The sequence below is a fragment of the Nansenia antarctica genome (assembly GCF_963989245.1).
Source record: "Nansenia antarctica genome assembly, chromosome: 12".
Lineage (NCBI taxonomy): Eukaryota > Metazoa > Chordata > Actinopteri > Argentiniformes > Microstomatidae > Nansenia > Nansenia antarctica.
The window spans coordinates 8,409,904-8,430,477 of NC_137682.1; the positions used below are offsets into that span (position 1 = coordinate 8,409,904).

Consider the following 20,574-nt stretch of genomic DNA (forward strand, 5'->3'; position numbering starts at 1 on the left):
CGTCCTCCTAGCGGGTGAAGCTCTGGGGATCATATTGCTCGTCAATATATCTGACGATCACTTTCCCCGGCACAAGGCCCATTTGCACCTCCGAAGAACGTTTGGGTGCACAGTGTGGACTTGTACTGAGCGACTTCCCAAAGTGTAAAAACTAATTGACTGTTGTGGGATATGATTTTAAGGTCCGGAGCGAATACCACTGAAATGAAGAGCTTTCATCACCTCGAGTCTACCATCAGGACAAGACAGCCTACTGGAGATCGTTTTGGCACGAGGGGATATTAATAGGAATGCAATCCTCTTACGGCTAGCAGTGTGTGTGTGTGTGTGTGTGTGTGTGTGTGTGTGTGTGTGTGTGTGTGTGTGTGCGTGCGTGCGTGCGTGCGTGCGTGCGTGCGTGCGTGTGTGTGTGTGTGTGTGTCTGCTGCTCTGTTGACCACATTCACAGGTCGTTGATTTTTATAGTCTGTTGCAAAATTTCGTTGTTTGGTACCTGTACTGTAGCAATGACAATAAAGTCCATTCATTCATTCATTCAATTCAACCAAGTATTTCGACCTAAACCAATTAGCCGGATAAATGAGAAAATTGAGATGTGGGGTGCTATCTTTTTATCATGGTTGTAGATAACATTTTATGACATCCATCCTCGTATGGCTTCTGCTCTGTGCAACGTTCCAATTCAACTCTGCCATTCGTGAGTTTAGAATGATAAGGTTCTATCTCCGTTTAGGGTAGTTCAGAGATATTGAGCGTCAAAGTTTTTACATTCCATTTATGTTCTGTGAGATGGAACGTTTGTATTTTATGAATTACTAACTCAGAAATGAAAACATTTAAAAAAATAACACCACACAGGCATTAATAAACACCTAATGGATCAGATTATGTAAAAAAACTCAATTTTGACAAAAATGGAGATATAACCTTATAATTCTAACGTCACGCATTGCAATTCAATAGAAGATACATGCATAAAAACATATTTCTCTGCGTATTTCGCCCCTTTTACCTATAACATCCCATTCATTGTCTGCGAGGAGTCCACAAATACGAGCAAGGCCCTATAATACCCGGTCTTAGGGAGGCTTGGCTGACGTATCTAGCCTACATGGTAAACCCAGCCTGAAAAACGCATCGAGCTCGTTTAATTATAGGGAAGGACACCCCCGCTATTTCCTCAATGCTGCAGAGAAAAGGGCATCCCCCCATCTCCCCTTCCCCTGACCTTGTAGGAACAAAAATGTGTTGAACGCAAACACTGAATTGATGGATATCGCATAAGCATTGTATAAGCAATGTGTAAGCATTGTAACAGAATGGGGGAGGCCTTTTTGGTGGATTTGACGTGTCTGACTGACATTCGGTTTCGCAATTCACATGCGACGTGATGGAGTGTAAAGACTGCCATTATATTTCCCATTGAATAAGCTTCATAACTGTCTGTAGACGACTAGTGCTTTAGGATCTATGCTGGAAAGAAAGGCATTTTGTCGGTGCTTTCCATTTATTCGGTTGGGTTTGATGTGCACGTAGACTTATCCCAATGTAAAGTGTCGCCTAGTAGAAATACTGTCATGGAGCCTTTAACGGTGTCGCTTTGAAATGGCAGTGGGGGATAAGATTGCATTTGCAATCGACAACATATATGTCGCCAGGTTAGTAGGCCTTAATGCAGTCCAAGGTACACCAATGAAGCTAGATTCAGGTAAAATAACCACGCAGAGTATATAGGCTATATACTGAGCCAAGCGCGAAAAGCGCAACTCACATTTGGCTACAATTGACGCACATCCATAGACTGGTTTATACCTCCCAGCTACATCCTCTGGCCAGCTCCTCGGGGGCATAACATACGTCAATGCAACGATGCAAAAAAAGACACTTGCAAACACAGCGAGACACGATGTCGAATCCAAATATATGACATTATCGTACCTTTTCCTGCGCCCGACTTAGCCGTTTCTGGACGTTTTTGGCGAAAATGCCCGTCTTAATCTCTGCCATGGCTGCTGGGACTGGAACGGGGAAGAGCGACGTCGCTTTCAGCACCTTGGACAGCGAACGATGATGAGGGGGGGAGGAGAAGGGCTTAAAGCCACAGTGTTACATTCACCTTCAACCAAACCAAACGGTAATAAGAGTACTGTATTGACTGAAATGGTTTAAAACCATGATATAATAACCATACATGTCATGTCTTTGATCACACACAACAACAATACGTGACGTTAGAATTATAAGGTTCTATCTCCATTTTTGGTGAAAATTGAGTTTTTTACATAATCTGATCCATTAGGTGTTTATTAATGCCTGTGTGGTGTTATTTTTAAAATGTTGACATTTTTTAGTTAGAAATTAATAAAATACAAAGGTTCCATCTCACAAAACATAATGGAATGTAAACACTTTGACGCTCAATATCTCTGAACTACCCTAAATGGAGATAGAACCTTATCATTCTAAGCTCACAATTAACACATAATTAACTATAATTATGGCTTAATTTAATCAAAGTCCACATCTAATAATAAAATAAGGCAATCATCCTCGTCCACCTTCCCCGCCACTATGGTGATGATGCTTGTGAATAGTGAATACACTTCTGGTTGCGTCAAAGGCTTTGTGAGCATTAATCCATGTGGATAGTCTTATGTCGACTTCATGTAGTCCTACATGAATGACTCCACCTCTGTAGGCTACAGTCTGCATATACTGAAATAAAAACATCATCATATAATATGCAACCTCTTGCATTTATCCGCTATGGCTTTGCCTTAGCCTATATCTGAACTTGTCGTGCTGTGCATAATTAGAATTGAAATGCAAATGTTTTAATTTCCTTGCAATTGCCATTAGTAGAAAGTAATCACACACGCAGGCCAATTATGTAATTAAATATATATATATATATATATATATATATATATATATATATGTTACGGACCGTGCATGTGGGGAAACTAGGGTTAGGGTTCGGTGATAGAGTGACTTGGTACATGCTGGCATGTCTAACCCTAACCTTAACCCCAAACCTAACCCTACCCCTAACCCTAACCCCAACCCCAACCCTAACCGTAGCACCCTAGCACCTAACCCTAACCCTAGTTTTCCCACATGTACCGTATTCCCACATGTACCGGCGTAAAATGATCTGTCTTCTCACATCAAATCACAATGCATAATACACTGCAATAAAAGTTCTAAAATGTATTTTCAAACTCTACTACTAATGCCAAATGAATGTTAAATCATGACTATATACTGACTCATTGAAATGTCTAAACTACAGTACTGTATGTGCATTGGTTAAAATCTGCTAAACTCAGCTCATTGTCAATAGCAATGCCCATACAAGCACATAACAAACATTTAACCAGACTCCCCGTATTAGCACAACATTCAATGTATGGATTGGGACTTTTGGAATGACAGGGGGGGGGTATTCCACGTTGATTAAAAGATTGCGGGTACTAGACTGGCCTGCCTGCTGTCCAGAACTGTCTTCCATTGAAAATGTGTGGCAGACCCCGGACTGTTGAGCAACTGAAGTCGTACATCAAGCAAGAATGGGAATTCCGCTTTCAAAACTTCACCAATTAGTGTCCTCAGTTCCTGTTCTGTTCTGGATTTTCCAAACGCTTACTGAGGAAAGGTGATGTAACACAGTGGTAGACATGGCCCCCTGTCCCAACTTTTTTGGAACATGTTGCATGGCATCAAATTCAGATTGAGTGTATATTTACAAAGAATCAATAACATTTATCAATTTGAACATTAAATATCTTGTATTTGTACTGTGTTCAATTGAATATAGGTCGAAAAGGATTTGCTAATCATTGTATTCTGTTTTTATTTACATTGTACACATTAACCCAACTTTGATGGAATCAGTGTTGTAAATTATGGCCGCGTTCGTAAATTCGCCGGAGCGCACACTGGGTTCAACGTCATAACGGAACCAAGTAATTTGATTGGACGAGAGGCAGTCACGTGGATGCTCCGGCGCTCTCAGAGCGAATTTACGAACGCGCCCCATAATGTAATGGAAAATGTATTGTATTTAAAACGGAGTTTAAGTGCACTTATCATGAGTTGACTGTATTGTATTTCTGCAGTAGTCGACGTGCACTCAAAGCAACATATTATTATGATCGTTATCCAAAGCGCTGTTGTATTCCGGAACCTCGGCAGATGCATTCGTTGTTTTACACGGACGGAGCTGACGGAAGCTCGTTTCTTCATCGGACTACATACCGTATAAAGATCAATATAAATATAAACTACAATTCCCTAAACTCCCTCCGTACCGTTCAACTTCCGTGTTGTGTTTGAAGTTGTCCAACAACCAGCATCAGCAGCAGGGAGATTATTTGACAAAGTATGTATAACTGTATCTTATAATATAACACATATCTCATTGAAATGAAAACCATTTCTTTTCTTCTAGCTTTAGCATATTGTTATTGTATTGGATTAACTTGATACCGTAAATTAATCTTAGATATAGCCTTCGTGCTACAAGTATGTTGTGAGTTTGAGACTTTTTAGACATCGCAGGTGTGAATGTTTGACGCTAAACTACTAGGTAGCTAATAAATCTACAGGGCTCTAACTATATATTATATATATAAGCCTGCAAAATGACACCGACAGACACAGGGTCACGAGTCCACGACCACAAACTATTATTTTGGCGTTGGGTGATGTGGACTGCATGGGTTGTCATTCATTACAGTCAGGGGGGTATTCCATCAACGTCGCTAAAGGAAAATCCAGACTTATTTTGACAACTCTCGCGATACTTATCAAAATAAGCCTGGATTTCCCTTGACCAACGTTGATGGAATACACCCCTGGTTTCCCTACACAAATCGTATATCAATGTTGAGTGCATCATTCTCCTGTCCTTGTCAGCCAGAGAAATGTGCCTTTCAGTACCACAATGCGTCCACGTGCAAAGGATGACGACGGTGAGAGGGTTGCTGAGACAAGGGTGAAGACGACCCGTAAAGCATCAGTTGAGGACACTGATAAAGGAGTTAAAAAGTCAAAGCCTGAAAAGGAGGGACAAGTCAGCAAAAGGTAAAGAGCTATTTACAGAATCCCAGAAGGAGAAGCCATCTATGATTAACAATGTTTTAATACTGTTGCTTGGCCTACATTCACATGAAATTACATTTGTTTCCATGTAAAATCCATTTTAATATGCAGAAAATAGTTGCTTTGACACTTCATTTGCACTTTTCAAAGTGAGTATGATGGTGAAACATTTCTCCTTAACCCTACCGCTATTAACATACTGTATTTTGCATAGTTGTTCTCTGGCTGGCCAGACCCCAATACTGACAACGAAAGTAAAAAAAAACAAGAAAACGTCATCATAATATATAATTATTTATTTATAGCCGTTTCTTTTTCCTTTGTTAGTACCAGAGTGGCAAACCATCCAAAGGAACCCTCTTCAGAGGACAGGAACCAGCCCAAAACAGAAGTTCACTGGGCTAAGAGAGATGTGGTTGAAGTCGCCAAAGGGGCCACCATGGACGTAACCAAGCCCACCTATGAGACCCCAACCGTGGCTAGTCCACAAGAAGACCACCAGCTCCCGAATTACTATGATCCACAGTCGTTGGAAGTGAATAGTGTGTCGTCAGTGACAAAAGACAATGACACCACGGCGGAGTACAGGTGCGTGTTCACACGGCAGTTTGATATTATGGAACACTAGATGATGATAATGACACCCATGGCTAGATCATAAGAGCTAGGCTAGTTACAGAATGTGATGGTAGAAGAAGGTAGTGCCAAGGGAAGGGAACCCTTCCTTTATGTAGCCGTGGCAACATGCGTAAGGTAGGCTACAGTGGTCACAGCTGTTCACACCTGTTACGTGGGTGGTTCCACTTCCCCCTCCCTACAGTGATGAGGACCTATACCGTGGTGTAGACGAGATCGAAGAGGAGAGAAGAGAAGAGAGGGACAAACCACCATCAGGGAATCAGCACTCGGGTAAGCGTCCCCGTCACTTATTTAGATATGTGAGTTTTCACTTGGAATGAACTGGTCATCTCCACAAAGAAAACCAGGAATACTACAGTGAGTAATTGTTTTAGTCTTTTGTACCACACACTTATGTTGAGCATTAATTTAAAACCGGTTAAACGTGACATTTCTCATTCTCGCGTCGCAGGGGTTAGCGTGGCAAATTCAGTGGACCTCTTGACCTACAGTGAGAGAGAGTGGAGAGGCAATACAGCCAAGAGTGCCCTTATTAGAAAGGTAGGTATTTTTCAATCAGCCAATTTACCCCCTTTTTACTGTTGTGGATCAATTTGACGGCAAACGTTTGTAATTGTTTGCCATTGAGTGTGTGTTGTTTGTTTGTGAAGACATGGATTTACATCGATATGCACCTAGAATACTTGCGATCTTGTCTATTTTACCTTGTGAACGACCTCCCCCCTCTTTTGTTCTGATGTGTCTATCTGCCACAGGGGTATTTGGAGGTGTCTCTGAGGTATCAGTGTCTGCGCAGAGTGAGGGGGGACAACTATTGTGCTCTCAGGGCCACCTTATTCCAGATCCTCTCCCTTTCTCACCAGCTGCCCACCGTGCTCCAGAGCAAGGACTTCACCAAGGTACATACTGTCTATCTCCTAACACATCAATATAACACATAGGGCCGGTTTCACAGACAAGGCTTAAGCCTAGTCCTGGACTAAATCACACTTTCAATGTAACATCTCCATTGAAGATGTTTTTTAGTCTAGGACTAGGCTTAAGCCTTGTCTGTGAAACCGGCCCATACAGTAGAAGTTAGTCCGGGACTCCAGAGACTCTGCCTTACGAAAATGATATAGGAACTGTAAACCAATGGTTAAGATATGAATGGTTGAGCATGTGCAAATAACAAAGTATGCACAAATGGGGAAAAAGTAATCTTGCTGTTCTTTGTGACTGAGCCTAAACAGAAGCCCTAACCCTAACCCTATTTAAGAATCAGGTTGTAAAACACCAAAATGTGGAGTGTGTGTGTGCGTGCGTTTTCCCTTTCATCGTTGTTTGTTTGCATTGCTCTAGTGTCTGTACACTGGGTTGGTAGTGTATTGTACATTAATATTTCCTTTTTTTTGTAAAAAATTATTACTTTTAATGTACACATAATTTTTTTTAATGTTTTATTTGGGGTGGGCAGGGGAAGAGGGGCCAGGCAGCATTTTAATAAAAAAATCCATGTCTTGTTTTCACAGGATCTCCTAGCAGATAAAGATGTTGTTGGACGATGGAGGTTTCCATTTGACAACAGTGAGCAGATGGCCACTGGGCGCTCCAAGGCACAGCTGGAGGTCTACATGGAGCTTCTCAGGGACCGGGTAAAAAACCATCTATGTTTACTAGGGGTGCAACGGTTCTCGGTTTTTTTACGGACGGTACGGTTTGCGTTCCACGGCTCAATTCACTAGTGAACCGTGACGGTTTTCGGTTTATGCTGCGATTTGGCTGCGTTCGTAAATTAGCTCTGAGAGCGCCGCAACAGTTTGAGGAAGCCCCGGATTCCTACAAGTCTGCGGTGTGGGGTCATTTCGCTTTTCCCGTTGAATACGACAATAAGGGGGGGGAAACAGTGGACAGAAATATTACTGTCTGCAAGCTCTGCTTAAAGCGTGTGCCATATGCAAATGGTTGCACCTCTAACATGAACCAGCATATTCGCCGCTACCACTCAACGATAACACTGACTGGGAGCAGGAAAGCCAGTCAGGTAGCGTCAGTGAGCAGACAGCAGTATCTCTCTGATGCGTTCGGACAGACGTACACTACCACTTCAGAGAAACACAAAAAAATAACCAATGCAGTGGGGATGTTCATTGCAAAGGATTTGCAGCCCTTTTCGGTGGTTGGAGATTTGGGTTTTCGAAATCTGATAAAAACTCTCGAGCCCCGTTACAGTGTCCCCTCCCGTACATCATTCAGCACCAAAATAATCCCCGGTATTTACCAAACAACGCGCAGAGGCATTGAAGACGATTTGGCAAAAACACAGAGCTTTGCACTGACTACGGAGGGTTGGACCTCCCGGGCAACGGAGAGTTACCTCACTGTCACGGTCCACTACATGTCACCGGATTGGGAGATGAAGAGCGCAGTACTGCAAACTCGTCCACTATACGAAAGCCATACCAGCGCGCACCTGGCAGAGGAACTAACAAATGCAGTGACTGAGTGGAAGTTGGAGAGGCCAAACATAACAATTCCCGTAACAACAGACAACGCAGCAAATATCGTAAATGCGATCCATGAAGCTGGTGGACTGGGGCCACAGATCGGCTGCTTTGCGCACGTCGTAAATCTCGCCGCCAAGAAGGCAGTGGCAATAACCCCGGTGTCCCGCCTCCTGGGTAAGATCAGACATGCAGTCACTTTCTTCCACAAAAGCACCACAGCCCACCGTATTCTGACAATTAAACAAGATATGTTAGATTGACCAAAACACAAATTAATCCACGATGTCGCAACTCGTTGGAATACAACACATGACATGTTGGAACGCTATGTGGAAAGTGTTACTTTTGTAGTGTGAATTTGTTTTCCTCCTGTTTGTATACGGGCTACCAGCTGTCAAGGCTAAAGTGCACTTTTACTTTCGAAAGTGTTTATTTATTTTTGGACATTTGAAAGTGTTTTTTGTTTATATACAATTATATATACATTATATACATAACATATACATGTGTATGTTAAAGTTCCATATTATGTATAAGCAAAATAAAGTAAAGTAACAGTTTGTAAATAAATAGTAGCATTTGTTTCTGAACCGAACCGTACCGAAAACCGTGACCCAAAATACCGAACCGTACCGAACCGTGGGCCAACTGAACCGTTGCACCCCTAATGTTTACAGAACAAGATTATACTACTGCTCCTTTGAAATCGTTTATCCTTTAAAATAAAAAAATATCTTCAGTTCAGTCAGGAGGACACTTACATTGGTTTAATCATGTCCTGTAGTAGCAGGCTGCAGTTCTTGCGTTATGTATACTTCAGTCTTCCCGTGTCATTGAATGTCTTTGTGTATTTTCTATGCCTTTATGACCTGTAGGGTCAGAGTGTAGGGCAGACATTTAACCTGTTTGAGTCTACATTACCTCTACATTACTTAACGTTTACCTATGTCATCTCTATGCCTGCTTATGACCTGTTTTGTCATGTCTATGGCCTATAGTGGCAGGCTGCGGTGCAGGCCCGGAGCACTGCCCAGAGGGAGCAGCTGTGCCTGCAGGTGTTCCAGGGTCAGGAGGAGTACGGCCTCCTGGAGGCCCTCAAGTTCCTCATGCTGCACACTGCCACCCAGCTGCACGGCCTCATGGGAAAGGGTGCAGCAGGTGGCGTCCCCGAATTCTGCGGGTTGCTCTTCGCTCGAGATTCATCGAGCTGTCCCCAGACCTTCCTCAGGAACCACCTCAGCCATGTGGGCTTTACCGGGGGCCTGGAGCAGGTGTGTGTGTGTGTGTGTGTGTGTGTGTGTATAATAATGCATTACATTGGCCGACTAATGTAGTATTTGCAGGTAAAAAGCGGGTTATTAAATAGGCAGGCAACATTTTTCACAACAAGAAAAATATGCCGTTGCTCTAATAGTCAAAGTAATGAGACAGTTTAGCTAGGCATCTCTGCTGTGGGCATCCTTCTCTCTTTCAAGAAGGGTGCACAGACCTGAAATTGATGCAAATGTTACCAAAGGAGGGACAATTTATCAGCTACAGCAGTTGCAGTGACTGACATCAGGACAAAAACGTTGATATTACGACTGGGTAACAATCATCATCCAAGTGGCTGGGCGATAGAGATGCGGTGAAATTAATCTGAGTGAGATTAATCTGAGTGAGCGCATATGAGACACTTTAATACCCAACTGTAATTGGCAATATAAAGAGGAGTTAGTTGGCATTGAAGTTAAATACAGGCTGGTTGAGTATAAAAAAGCATGATTCTTCATCATAATGAATACAGAGGGCCACATTTTCCAAAATATAAAAATTACACACTTTTTTAGGAAAGTTAGATGCCGATGCATGGTATAACTTGTTTGCTGTAGATTCTAAACAATGCACTCATGAATCCACTATTTTTTCCGCAGGTGGAGATGTTCCTCCTTGGATATTCGTTAGAGCACACCATCCAGGTCTTCAGACTCTACAAGGTTGACACAGAGGAGTTTGTCACCTACTATCCCAACGACCACAGGAGAGACTGGCCCTGCATTTCTCTGGTCACAGAGGATGATAGACACTACAATGTCCTAGTGGCCTAGCAGGACAAAATACATTTGACATTTGAGTTCCACATGTCAGATGGAGTTTCATATAATCTCAGAGTTATGGGTTGAGTTTCATCAAGCAATCCTGTATCTCAGGGAGATTGCTCAGTCAATCCTACCTGAAGATATCAATGTATAAAAACCTTAACACAGAGGACTGTTTATTGACTGCAAATGTTGAACATTAGAGAGTATTTTACATTTACATTTTGGACATTTAGCAGACACTTTCATCCAAATCGACTTACAACAAGTAAGTTACATTTTTCTAAAGTAAGTGAATCATCTATACATAAATCATCATATGCAAACATCTATGCTAGCGTCAGTTGCCATTGGCAACAATGCTAGAAGAAGGAACGTTTCCTTTGAAAGAAATAACATAAAATATGCAAGTAATCGTAAAATAAATGGCAATGTACAAAGTTAAATTCCTATTTAAAGAGGGACTGCACTGACTGACTTTATACATTTGCTCTTCATCATTTAAAAACAATGCAACTGACAATATGATGTGTTTGTTGGAGGTGAGGTTTGATGTACCATCCAAAGCCCAACCATATATTTCATATATATGGTTGGGCTTATATATATATGGACATATATTTCAGGGAAAAGGAGACTCTCTCCCCAAAGCAGTCTGTTCATGATCTGACTCGATTTAGACTAAACATGACAATACACCCAGGTCCAAAGTTATTGTTTTTTTACATTTTTTAGTTAATATTGGGGCAAGAGTTCTGTATAATGTCTCCTACCGACGCTCCATGTAGTACATACAGTGCCCTGCGTAAGTAATGGGACAGTGAAGCATTTTTTCTTCTTTTGGTTCTATGCTCCACGGTTTGGATTGTAAAATCAAATAAATACTATTATGTCAAAGTAGATATTGTCAGCTTTTATTTTTGAGTATTTTTCTATATACAAAATGACATAGTTGCCCTATTTTGGGGCATAAAAAGAAATGGGACATATTCATATGATGTTCAAATCAAGCACTCATGTTTAGTATTTGGTCCATAATCCAAGTTGCGTGCAATAACTGCCGCTGAAGTCTGAGACCCATTGACCCCACCAGCTGCTGGGTACCTTCTCTGGTGAAGCTCTGCCAGGCCTCTACTCCAGCCATCTTCAGTTGTTGTTTGTTTTTAGGTATTTTTGCCTAAAATCGCATTATAATGAAATGCATGTTTAATTTGACGTAAATCTGAAGACATTTGTTTTAAGGATACTGGGTGGTAGAACGCACATACATATCTAGGAAAAGTCATGATCAAATTTGATCGAGTGGAAAGATAGAATTGTCTTTTTACTCACAGGGTCACTGTGACCCCACCCACCATGGCTCCTCTACTGTTAACTTGGCCAGTCAATAACCTTTTCTGAAAAACTCCCTAGTTGCTCTGGCAGTATGTTTGGGTCATTGTCTTCCTGTATGATGAAGCACCATCCAAAGAGTTTTGAGGCATTTGCTTGTACTCAAGCAGACAAGGTGTTTCGCTACACTTTAGAATTTGATTTCAAATAAAAAAGGAAAAAATGCTTCACTGGCCCATTACTTACGCAGAGTACTGTAAACAATTTTTTCTCTTCAGTTCCTCTTTAATATGTAACAGGTCATTCCAAGAGAGAGAGGTCTATTGGGTTCTTTATGAGCCTGTCTAGAACCTTAAGTATGTTGATCATACCCCCCCCCCCCCCCCAGTTAACTGGCTCTTGGATTTATTTTTGAATTGTATTAGCCTGTCTTTGTTGAGTAATTAAATGGGTGTTTTGCTACTTGGGTTGAAAGAGGTTGTGGGCCAATCCTGTCTTCCCTTTTGAAAATGTTCATTCACTTCCTGTCTTCATCCAGCAACAGCTATGGATAGTAGTTTTGTACAAATAATTCATATTACACTTTGCTTTGTGTATCGTATGGAGTGCTGCAGAAGAATGTAAATGGAGACAACAGGCCTTACCTGTTGAAAGGATAAACTATGAAATCAATTTTTGATTACATTCAAAATGTAGTTCAATGTAGTACACCTCCAACATACCTGTCTAAACTCAGAGAGCAAATGACACTATGGAAAGATAAAAGGTAAAACACACAAGTCCATCTGATTTAAGGAATGAATGAGAGAAGCGGTGGGAATGCTTTTTATTTTATTTGATATGCCGAGAACTTTTGGGAATTTTTTTAGTTATTTTTTTTTAAATAATCGGTATCAGTGAAAAGGCTCCTTTGGGGATTATCATAGCCTGTGAAAGAAAGAAAAAAGTCATTTACACTGTTACTTCAGTCAAGCTGCATGTTACTGTAAAGAACACATTTTAAGTTCAGGAAATAATGAATATATATATACAGTATGTTTTCTGCATTACACAGAAAGCAGTAAACCAAAGGTGAAAATGTCTAAAACGGGTCTTAAAATAGCTGGGAGGGTCTTACCTAAACTGGCAACTCTCCTGATGGGACACAACATTTCCCAGAAGACCATGATGGCCCTTCTCCTTGGTAGCTGTAGAGACATTAAAAAACACATTACTCTCTGTTAAAAGCAGTCATAACCATAATGTAACTCAACGCAGAAGAGAGAAAACAAATGGCTCAAATAAGTACTGACTCTCCAGTGTCTTGGGGATGGGCGCCATGGTTGTTGCGGGGTCCATCATTGTTGCGGGGTCCATTGGGTCCAGCAGCGCTCCAGGTCCCTGTCCTGGACCCGTGGAGGCCATTACACTGGGGTTCAGAAGTTCGGGGGACCTCCTCACTGGACATATTGTTACTAGGAAAAAACATGATAAAATGTTCGTCAACATCACCACAGTCATTACAGTCAGCACTCGAGATGAGGGGGGATGGCATCCCCTCTGAAATAAAAACAGTAAAAATCATCCCCCTTCTAAAACTGCCATCCCCCCTTTCCATCCCTTATGTCATTCTATCAATGAACGTGGTATTACTGCTATTTCAACATTTAGTTTTGCGCATATTGAGTAAAATACTGTGGGCGAGGGGGCACGCGCACACATGCAATTGACATTTTTACCAACATTTTTACATTTTACCTGTGGGGATGCTAAAATTGTCCCCATATGATAAAATCCACCATCCCCCCCTGATTTTCTTTTACAACTTGAGTACTGATTACAGTCATTACAGACTGAAAAAAAAACATGATCAAATTATCGTCATCATCACCACAGTCATTATAATCATTACAGACTGACTGGGTGTAAGGAGTTAAGCCACAGCAGTAATTACCTGCACTCCTAGAGTGTATGTGTCCTGGAGTGGTAGATGGAGGATCCCACAGACAGTAAGGCTTCATGAGGGGAACCATCTTAAGGGCAGCTGTCGTTGGTGGAGCCATCATTGGTGGAGGTGATGGAAAGGGCATGCTCTGTGAAAAATAATTATATAAATAAAATCTGCTCAATGAAACTAACCTGAATGAGTTGGATAAAAAGCAATGCTTGTACAGTTAGAATATGACTGCTGTAAGATGATAGTTAAATGTGGACCTTAAGGTGTAGCTGGATCTAAATCCTGCCCCTTGTCCTCTGATGAAGCGCATGTTTTACCCCTGTGTGTAGTAATCGGGGTCTCACCTCAAGGCAGGTTTTCGGTCGAACTCCCAGCTGTTGTGGAGGCTCAACACCCAGAGCGCCAATCTCCAGCAGATCCCACTTATATTGGGGGTTGGTGTCAGGGAGCTGGTGACACTGGTCCCGCTGTTGGGGATTAAATGCCTTCAAGAAGGCAAACTGTGTCGGGGTCACAGTGTTTTTGGCCACTGCCTTGTCCAGAAGGTCAACTTCCTCGAAGAGGTCACTAGGAGGCTCCACCTGAACCATCATGGGCAATATCCTCACCATGGAGAGGGCCTTTGGAAGGAGCTCCACCTTCCAGAGGCACATTTTAGTGTCAAGCTGTTGTGGAGGCTCAACCTCCTGACTAAGAAGCTCCACCTCATCCCTCTGTGGAGGGGTAGATTGGGGCTCCCAACCTTCCCTCTGTGGAGGTGGTACAACCTCAGGGGCTGTCATGATGTCCTGGGGCTCTGCCTTGGCCTCATCAACAGACTGGAGGGTCTGGTGGAGGGTTATTTCCTCCACACCTGTAGCCACACCCACAGCACCCATCTCCAGATCCCACTTTGATGGGGGGTCGGCGTCAGGGAGGATGTCCCCCTGGTCCCTCTGTTGGGGATTAAATGTTGTATAGAAGGCAAACTGTGTCGTGCTGTCTGCCTTGGCCTGAGAGTTGACACCTGTCATGGGAGGTGTGTTTACCACTGACAGGGCCTTTGGGAGGAGCTCCACCTCTTTCCTCTGGGGAGGGGTAACAACCTCCGGTGCTGTGTCTTCATCCCTGTGGGTAAAGAGGAGGACACTGGGAATCTCCACCTCTGGTAGGAGCTCCACCTCATCCCTCATCATCGTCCGATGGAGGGTCATTTTCTCAAGGACACTGGGAATCTCCACCTCATCCCACTGTGGAGGGGTACATGCCTCTTTGGCCTCATCAACAGACTGGAGGGTCTGGTGGAGGGTCATTTCCTCAATGAGGACGCTGGGCATCTTCACCTCAACCGTCATGGGAGGTGTCCTCACCATGGAGAGGGCCTCTGGAAGGAGCTCCACCTCATCCCTCTGTGGAGGGGTACATGCCTCTTTGGCCCTGGGGCCCTCTTCTCTCTGAGGAGGTGGTTCAACCTCAGGGGCTGTCATGATGTCTTGGGGCTCTGCCTTGGGCTCATCAACAGACTGGGGGGTCTGGTGAAGGGTCATTTCCTCCATGAGGACGCTGGGCATCTTCACCTCAACCGTCATGGGAGGTGTCCTCACCATGGAGAGGGCCTCTGGAAGGAGCTCCACCTCATCCCTCTGTGGAGGGGTACATGCCTCTTTGGCCCTGGGGCCCTCTTCTCTCTGAGGAGGTGGTTCAACCTCAGGGGCTGTCATGATGTCTTGGGGCTCTGCCTTGGGCTCATCAACAGACTGGGGGGTCTGGTGAAGGGTCATTTCCTCCATGAGGACACTGGGAATCTTCACCTCATCCGTCATGGGAGGTGTCCTCACCATGGAGAGGGCCTCTGGAAGAAGCTCCACCTCATCCCTCTGTGGAGGGGTAGATTGGGGCTCATAACCATCCGTCTGTGGAGGGATACATGCTTCTTTGGCCCTGGGGCCCTCTTCTCTCTGAGGAGGGGGTACAACTTCAGGGGCTGTCATGATGTCCTGGGGCTCTGCCTTGGCCTCATCAACAGACTGGAGGGTCTGGTGGAGGGTCATTTCCTCCACGAGGACACTGGGGATCTTCACCTCACCTGTCATGGGAGGCGTCCTCACCATGGAGAGGGGCTCTGAGGAGAGCTCCACCTCATCCCTCTCTAGAGAGATTATCTGTGGGTGGTTCTCATTTGAGACAGACTTTGGTCAAAGTCAAAAATAAGAACAATTAGTCCAAAACAATGAAACATACAGTTGATATCATAGTAAGTGACACACTCATATTATGATAAAAACCTGCACACAATATTTGCATGCTGTATTGATTGAGAATGTTTATTTTGGTCCCTTTACAATTCATAATACAGATATTAAAAATGTACACAGTCACAATGCGTAACACCAGGACCAAAAAGGTGTAGGCTGAAGCCATGGCTTATTGCGCCTACCCTTTTTACATGTATGGGTTTTTCCCCATGAGTACATAATCAAAACATTGAAACTTTTATAAACAAAAATTCACTTACGCATCTTAACAGAAAACTCAAAAGTACCAAACAAAAAACTATATTAATGCACCTAACCTTTTTACATTAGTGGTTTTCCCCTTATGAGTGCATAATCAAGACATAGAAACATTTATAAACACATTTTTACTTAAGCATGTTTTCAAAAATACCAAACAAAACTATATTTATACCTCTGTTTTATACTTGTTAATCATCTTATTTTTTTGTAATTTCTTTAATCCTTTTAGTGTACTACACATTTTCATTTCCTTTTCAAAAGTATTCCATAAGTTAACTCCTTTAACTGTTATACATCTTTGTTTTGCATTTGTTCTAATCTTTGTTTTCATAAACATACATATTCCTCTGAGTTCGTAATTACTCTGTCTAACTTGAAACAGTCTCTGGATACAGTCTGGAAGCATCTTATTTTTTACTTTATACATTACTTGTGCCATTTTGAAGTCCAAAATGTAGCAATACATACAAATGTCACCATTATCAATATCACCACCACGATAATTACACTCAGAGTTATTGACATTGTTATTGACATGTCTGGCTATTAGGACATTACATTAAATTACATATCCTGTATGAGACTCATCTGACTACCTTTTGAAGGGCGTTTAGCCAGGTGAGCAGCAGACTGTCCATCGACTCTAACCCTGATGTTCCACGTTCTGAGGCTTGTCCTCCAGACTCTTGGGGCGTGACTGAAGGACCAGTAGGCTGGCCAGACGGTACCTCATTCCCAGGGGCCACTGGGTAATAATAATGGTAATGATTGTTGATCACACCATAGTTATGGTTGATGTTCTGCAGTGCACCCCCACCAGTCTGGCTCCATTGGTTGCTCCCTGTAAAAAAAAAAAAAAAAAGGAAACGGAGAAGAGGGTTGATACTCAGTCTTCAGATAAGGGGGTATCAATCATTATACATTATAATAACAGTCAGTTCCGACTAAGTAATTTGATTGGACAAGAGGCATTCCACGAGTGCCGATATACAGTATAACAGTACTGGGACTTTTAACTAATCACTCCGCCGCACAGGTGTTCTACTAAATGTTATAATTAGACTACATGTTTGTGTTCAGGTTACTAGGCAACAGTGCAGTTGACGTTCAGTTGCGGAACAATTTTTTGTTGGCGGAGCCAAAATAAATGATTAAATAAACAAACAAATCATAATCTGTTGTCGCTTATTACTGTTAACTAATAAATTGCGCTCTAGAACTGTTAAAAAATAAAACAAGTATAAAAGCAATATCACACTTGTGGTCGTGCTGTTATACTGAATATCAGCACTCCCTCTCGTGTGATAATGCTTAATTAAGACTCATCGGGAGTAGTGTGTGTAATGCTTACCTCCAACATCGTCTTGTCTCCTGTGGTTTTGAGCGTTACGTGCTCTGCTTTGCCCGTCAACAGGACACCGTCCACACCGTCCACACTGCAAAAAGTAAATCTAAGTAAGATGAAATATCTTAAATCAAGGCAATATATGCTTGTTTTCTGTCCGACTGCACTAGTTTTAAATTGTCCTGTTCTGTTGGCAGGTAATTTAGCTTACAGTATTTTAAGTAATATATCCCCCATTTTATAGTCAGTGTTTGAGGTTTGATTACTCACGGGAGTGGTATCCATGATAGGCCACTGGCCACCTCCTCTAAGGCAGCTGTGTCTTCTTGGTTTGTAAAGTAGGGGGCATTGAAATGATGCTCTCTCTTGTAGTAGATATGTAATGACACAGTAGTATATTTTCTATCTCTCTAACTGATCGTCGTCTGCAACAGAGTGATCTCAAAGAAGAACGACACAGCAATAGGCTACAATAGAACAGAAATATGATTCTAATTCTAATGTGTCATAAAGCCAATTTCGCCAGTGACGCGTCATTTTCTTTGACAACCAATTCTGACATAACCACGCCCCCCGCTCGGTTCATGGGTCTACAAATCAATTTCATTTGAATAGATTCTCCCTAATTAATTACAGTTATTAACTAACATACACTCACCTGCGCATCAGCTGGTCATTGAGCATATTTGCCTCAGTTGTTCTGAGTCTATTCTCAAAATGCGGTCGAGGACAAGAGCCTTTAGCAGACCTAGTCTAATTGATATAGGAAAAGTGCTATACAAATACGTTATTATTATTATTATTATTACATGACTAAAAAATCCCTCACTCACATGCTTCATTTCCTCAGAACGTTAGTACCTATAAATGGTTTGAAGTCTGTGAATTAGCGTTATTTTTGGTGTAGGCTGATTGTGTAAGAGCGTAATAGCGGCGGTAAACATAATGAAAATTGATGTTCACAGAAATAGTGATAGAAAATGAATTGAAACTCATAGATGCAGTCTCTCTGATCCAACGGGATGTTTTCGCCACAAGACACTCTGCTAATAATTCAAAGATGACATGAGTACACAAGTAGTGTTCTTGTCATTGTTTTGATTGACAGCACAGTGAATACGGTTTTGGAAATAAATCAATTCATCATTAGCAAGAGGTTGCTACAAACATTACACAAACATGTAATCTATTGATTTTCTTACCTCAGAAAGTTAATTTATTCAAGACCTGAAAGTAAATATATTTGGACTGGAAAATCTACTCAATAATTAAAGATGATAATTGGATGATTTCATGTATTTTTCCTACGATTCTCCTTGTCTTGCTTATTATCATTCAATCAGGGCACTTTTCCAGACAGCAGGGTCATTGAGTAAGTGATCTTACTAGATCTTAGATAAACTTCACAATGTCTGTTAGAGAATGAGAGCTCAAGTTATAACAGGATAGAGTTGAGTTCCTGTAACCTGCAAGGGAACAGGGTAAATCAGGAGAATTAGTTGCTGTTGTTGGTGGCCAGAAATTGACCCCATCTGCTTCCATTATATTGAAAAATGTGTCTGCTGCAAGTATCTCAAGCAAAGTATTGCAGTGACATTATTCAATGACAACATTATCTTTTAACTTTACAGTACACTAACATTCCATGTCATGTCTGTATCTGTAGTGAATTTTTATATTGTATCACTGTGTTGAATAGGGGCGAGTTTGAGGTTAAAGGTGAATGTCCTTGAAACAAACAAAATGTAAAATAGATAAGTGAAGGCCAATGCTAAACACCAGACTTCAGAAATCACTGTTTGGACCAAAACAGTACTCTTCGCTGAATGTTCTTTATCACGATCTCATTTCTTGATCGCTACAGATTTATCATGGCTGTTTAGCACTATTTTAATACTTTAATTCTATTTCAATTCAGAACTGAAATGGGCTTCCAGTTTTTTCAAAATAGTTCACTATTTAAATTGCTCACATTGAATTGTGATGGCATCAAATTCATTACTATAGTTTTGATGGAATAGCGATAGACAAAAAAACACTTAGAGTACCACATTTAACCACTGAATCATCACCCTTTAATCACTGTAGAATTAAGCTGTCCCTTTGTTGTGATAGATAAACAATAATAACAGAAGTCATATCTGCTCTTTTACGCTTCCCCCCCCCAGACAGGGCTTTAGCAGTCATATTCAAATACAAAAGGCCCCAAGAGCTTGGCAAGACTTTGCTATTCACTACAATTTATATAAAACTTACAAAAGCTTCAGACATTTTCTTAAATACTTGTGCATTATCGTCAAAGAAAATAATTCATAATACAGAATAGGCGGGTGGAGGGAAATCAATGACTGGACATCACTACACCGTGTCTGTGACATCACTACACCGTGTCTGTGACATCACTACACTGTGTCTGTCATGGAGTTACATCCTGAGATCGAAAGGAAATGCCCTAGTGTGAATAAGAATACTGCAACAGACATGATACAAAAACAAACAAGTGTTGTCCTGTCTCCACCATCCACCCCTGCCATTTCAGTTTAACAACATCTTCCATACATATGTGTTCTAAAAATGATGACCAAAGCACCAAACCATCATACACATCAGGAAACCAGCAGAAAAACTCCCTTTTTCAATCCTCAACTTAAATAGAAATCTGTGGATAGATGTCTTTTCTTAAACCCTTTCTTCTTATAGCAAAAGACAAAGCATTTTCTTTGCATCATTTTGAACTAAACAGCTAGCTAATAGAAACAAAGTGCAGAGGTAACGCCACAGGGACCGTGGCGTCATTCAATCTTGTAAAAAAAAATATTGTCCTTGTACAATCGAAGATAAAACAAGATATGTTTCCCAAGCGGTTCAATTTATACAGTACAGTTACAAACGTTCTCTTTCCTTTCTCAATGGTTCATGAATGTTAATAAAGTAAAGGACGGCAGCACAGAAATGCTTGGCGAACATAAGAGAGATGGAGTGAAATGAGCAACATTGCTTTGGTACAAGTTAGCATCTTCACCATGCTAGACTGGCTCGGTAGCAACCAAAAGGCAAAAGCTGGAAGGCGCAATTGAATGCATGTGCGTGATTTTTGATTATAATGATAAATATTATGTTTTAATAAAAGAAATATAACAGAACAACTTATTTATACATA

The 20,574-nt window shown here is 41.7% G+C and overlaps 2 protein-coding genes across 2 annotated transcripts in view; one reads left to right on the forward strand and one right to left on the reverse strand.

Annotated features, from left to right (window-relative positions):
• amph (amphiphysin) overlaps positions 1-2,007 on the reverse strand; it is a gene marked incomplete at both ends in the record, with an annotated part of 37,996 nt that extends 35,989 nt beyond the window's left edge. Inside the window, one exon of the mRNA XM_080543473.1 lies at positions 1,939-2,007. Within this exon, the coding sequence (XP_080399599.1) occupies positions 1,939-2,007 (69 nt within the window). The remainder of the gene's footprint in view (positions 1-1,938) is intronic.
• A 2,345-nt stretch (positions 2,008-4,352) lies between these two features.
• otulinb (OTU deubiquitinase with linear linkage specificity b) lies at positions 4,353-11,116 on the forward strand. The gene is made up of 9 exons (XM_080543284.1): positions 4,353-4,381; positions 4,918-5,085; positions 5,431-5,691; positions 5,924-6,012; positions 6,194-6,282; positions 6,498-6,641; positions 7,254-7,376; positions 9,227-9,499; positions 10,142-11,116. The coding sequence occupies exons 2-9, from the start codon at positions 4,946-4,948 to the stop codon at positions 10,313-10,315; spliced, it is 1,293 nt and encodes a 430-aa protein (XP_080399410.1). The 5' UTR covers positions 4,353-4,381; positions 4,918-4,945; the 3' UTR covers positions 10,316-11,116.
• The last annotated feature ends 9,458 nt before the right edge of the window (positions 11,117-20,574 follow it).

Excerpts from the sequence above, each read along its gene's own strand:
- otulinb (XM_080543284.1), top strand. The coding sequence starts at position 4,946 with ATGCGTCCACGTGCAAAGGATGACGACGGTGAGAGGGTTGCTGAGACA. Across the intron at positions 5,086-5,430 it reads GAGGGACAAGTCAGCAAAAG|TACCAGAGTGGCAAACCATC; the intron begins GTAAAGAGCTAT and ends TTCCTTTGTTAG. Across the intron at positions 6,283-6,497 it reads AGAGTGCCCTTATTAGAAAG|GGGTATTTGGAGGTGTCTCT; the intron begins GTAGGTATTTTT and ends TATCTGCCACAG.